General features: G+C 44.9%; 2 protein-coding genes across 2 annotated transcripts in view; one reads left to right on the top strand and one right to left on the bottom strand.

Annotated features, from left to right (window-relative positions):
* Positions 1-1267: 1267 nt before the first annotated feature.
* PPTG_23568 (hypothetical protein) lies at positions 1268-1837 on the bottom strand. Its single transcript, XM_008911705.1, has one exon. It carries the CDS (start codon positions 1586-1588, stop codon positions 1373-1375), a length of 216 nt encoding a protein of 71 aa, XP_008909953.1. The 5' UTR covers positions 1589-1837; the 3' UTR covers positions 1268-1372.
* Positions 1838-1984: 147 nt separating this feature from the next.
* The window catches only part of PPTG_14417 (hypothetical protein), a 6745-nt gene continuing 5452 nt past the window's right edge, over positions 1985-3277 (top strand). The window contains exon 1 of the mRNA XM_008911704.1: positions 1985-2222. Coding sequence (XP_008909952.1) covers positions 2166-2222 — 57 coding nt within the window. The 5' untranslated portion in view covers positions 1985-2165. The remainder of the gene's footprint in view (positions 2223-3277) is intronic.

The raw sequence follows: 3277 nt of genomic DNA, 5'->3' as shown, positions 1-3277 counted from the left end.
CATATGACCCAGCAAAATAAAATCACGATTCGAGTTGCCATCAATAAGAATATCCTCTGTGATATTCTGTAGGAACGTTTCACAACACGGAGTATTGTCAGTTGATGGCAACCAGTGTGAGCCAATGCAACGATTACCTTTTAAGTAGAGGCCCTCGAAAAAGAAGACATCAAGATAAAATTTCAATGTCAACAGAGTACAGGGTCGTTAAAGGATATTATAGATGTTTATGAAGAAAATAAAGCATAACCCACCCTGTGTTCCTGATTAAATCGCATCATCCTCGAATATGAGCCCAACGCAGGTATACCTCCCTCGTCTTCACAGCACTAAGCCTTGTTACCACACCATTCACTGTTACTAGCTCGGTGTTAGCGGCGCCTGGATTAGCACCACCCGAGGAATATGAAAGTGAGCAAAGAAAGAAAGAGAACATTGGGACATGAGCACCTCTCGCACGTTGAAGGATCTCAAAAGTATTATTTTAGATTAAAATACTGGCGAGGCGAATGTTTATTTTGTAATTGTGCATGCGGAGTTGTCGTTGTGGTGGTTAACAACGTGTTTTCTGCGCATTGGGGAATAGTTGGATGGTAAGTTAAGAAGATTGACAAACATTGAGCTGTGGGCATGAGCGGAATGTTCTGTTTAGTCCAGCTTTTAGTGTAGCAAGCGGATTGCTTCAGTCTCTCAGCGAAGTTCAATTCCCCAAAGTTCTACGCTTGATTGTAGGCGCATTCAAGGCTAAGTAAGCACAGCTAGACAACTACACACGTTAAAACATAGTAATACGTATTGTCAATATTGAAGAAAACTGTACCTTGACCTCCAACGTAAGCTGGAAGAACAATAAACAGTGGTCGAAAACCTGTAGCTTCTCTTCATGACGTATAGAATAGGCGTCAGCAGGATCTTCGTACGCCTGCCTCAGGTTTCATGTACATATTCCAATGTTGCGTCCTACGTGCATGTTGCTCTCGCAAAGACAACGATTGAATTAGCAAAATCCTACGGGGGCCGTCATGTGCGTCTGCACTTACCGGTGTATACTGAGGTCGGGAAGTGCGCACGTCTTCTGCCCACTGGGATCTACGTCTTCTCACCGCTCCTCTCAACGAAGCACCACTAATCACGCCCTGAGCGACAAAAAATTAATATGCAATGCAGATTCTGCATCAGTTGAAAATAATCCTATTTTCAGCGAATGGAATTACTTGTGGTCCCTCGTGATAAATTTGTCTCTAGTTGTGGTACCCTATGGCTGCCTTGCACTCTGTAGGAAAAGGCTTGAGCATTGAACTAGGATGTGCACTAGCTGGAAAATTAAAGACTGAGCATTATGAAAGCGCATGCAGCGCCTGTTAAAAGCTAACTACTGCGGACTATGAAAGATGCTCTCGAAGGTGCGCGACGGGTGGAACTCGTTGGCGGAGAATTTCTGCTGGTTCTTTCTCAGGTGACGTCCTCGTGCTGGTCTTATGGCCGGCAACGATAGGGTGAAGATGCTGCGATTGTTCTTGTCGTGCTGAGTTTGCTGTGCACGAGCTATCTTCCTGACAATGGCGCTCTTCTCCTTCGCAATACTCATCGCTGCGCTCTTCGTGCACGTGCCGACTCGTACAATGTAAACACAGAGTCACGCCGTGCTGACAACCCTGGCAACTTCTGGAGATGATACCGTCACTGATGGTTCCCCTGCTAAATTCCTCTACATCGAAGCGATCCCGGACATCCTTGAGTGACTTAACGATACATTATTGCCAGAAAACGAATGGGGACGCATCGCAATGTACAACCAAGTGATCGGAGGAGTCAGTTTTGAGGTCACTCAGCTGCGCCTGCAAGACTGAGACATTCCTTTGTACTCTATTCAGAGACTGCTATGATCCAGACGACACATTTTATCTATGAATTCGTGATTCCATACAACTACACCGCATCTCAAGCAGCTGAAATTCTGGAGGAGAAGGGGAGGTTGGTTAAAAGCTTCAACCAAGGAACTGTTTATACTGTTCTGACAATTAACAGTGAGATTCCGGGTTATGTGGTTACAACTCTCAAGTTCGACTTTAAACGCGGTGGCTACATTAAGCCCAGCTTCATAACCACTCCAACACTTATCGATCACTTGTGCTGGATATCCTCGTGTCTCTCCTTTTTTTTGGATGCTTATGCTGACAATTTCTGGATACGCTATCAGACACTCTAAAAGAAGTCGACAGGTGTCCACAGATCTAAATAAGCCACCCTTACGATGGAATTGTAACTATGATCCGCAAGTGGATTTTTCCAGACGGTAACCAATTTAATTGGTCAAATCTGACAGTTGGTCACATATTAAAAATGCGTTTGGTCACGTGACCAAAAATCAATTGGTCACGTACAAAAGACTGCAAAAAAGGTTAATGTGCTCATGAGCAATACCGTCACAAACACAACGTTTGAGCAGACGCACAAGGTACACCCCCATCGATGGAGGGCACCGAGGTTAAGGTGACTATAGTGCGCAAACTTGCGACGTGGCCTAACGCATCCACAATACGATATGTAGATAATCACTCGGCCAATTCTGCAGCGCGGTGACCTCGCTCGTCTGCTGGGGTCATTGATGGTGCAAGACTGAATGTACTTCGACGTGTGGGATATTTAGCAAGAAATCCATGAACTAGTTGGTGACAAGGCTCACCAAGAGAGGCAACGTGAGCGTATTCTCTACACAACTACGACAGACGATATAACAAGCATTGGGGTCCTCAATTTGACGTCAATGAGTATAACTACTAAATAAAAAATTTCTCACGTAAGTATGTTTATTTTAAATTTAATTTGTTACTACTGTTTCACCAGACATCACCCTCGTATTCGAACGAGTTGTCCTGTTCGTAGATAGCATCCTCGTCATTATTTTCCTCACTCGTCGGGGACATATCCGTGCTGTACCGCTCAGAATCTGCTTCTTCGTCAACTACATGGTTATCACTATCGCTGCTCGATGCGGAATCCTCGATGTCTGTCACATTCGGCAATCTGGGTGCTTTTGGTAGTACGAATCCTGATCGCACAGGTGGAACAGCTATTCCGGCTATCACTGCATTGCGTTGCACCACGTATTCGCGAGCTAGAATTTCCAAAGTAGTTACAAACTGCTTCATCGTTGGATGAGGCCTGAATCTCTTGTTTAGTTCACGGTGAAAGCGCTCCAAGGGATTATTGGTTCGACTGACAATATCCCGCCTCATGCCGTATACGTTCCAGAACGTAGGTGGATATGCATCCA

The sequence above is a fragment of the Phytophthora parasitica genome (assembly GCF_000247585.1).
Source record: "Phytophthora parasitica INRA-310 unplaced genomic scaffold supercont2.43, whole genome shotgun sequence".
Classification (NCBI taxonomy): domain Eukaryota; phylum Oomycota; class Peronosporomycetes; order Peronosporales; family Peronosporaceae; genus Phytophthora; species Phytophthora nicotianae.
The sequence above is the reverse complement of the archived record's forward strand: the minus strand, read 5'-3'. Positions and strand labels throughout refer to the sequence as shown.

What these genes read in the sequence shown, in the direction of transcription:
- PPTG_23568 (XM_008911705.1), bottom strand. Translation starts at nt 1,588, where the DNA reads ATGAGTATTGCGAAGGAGAAGAGCGCCATTGTCAGGAAGATAGCTCGT.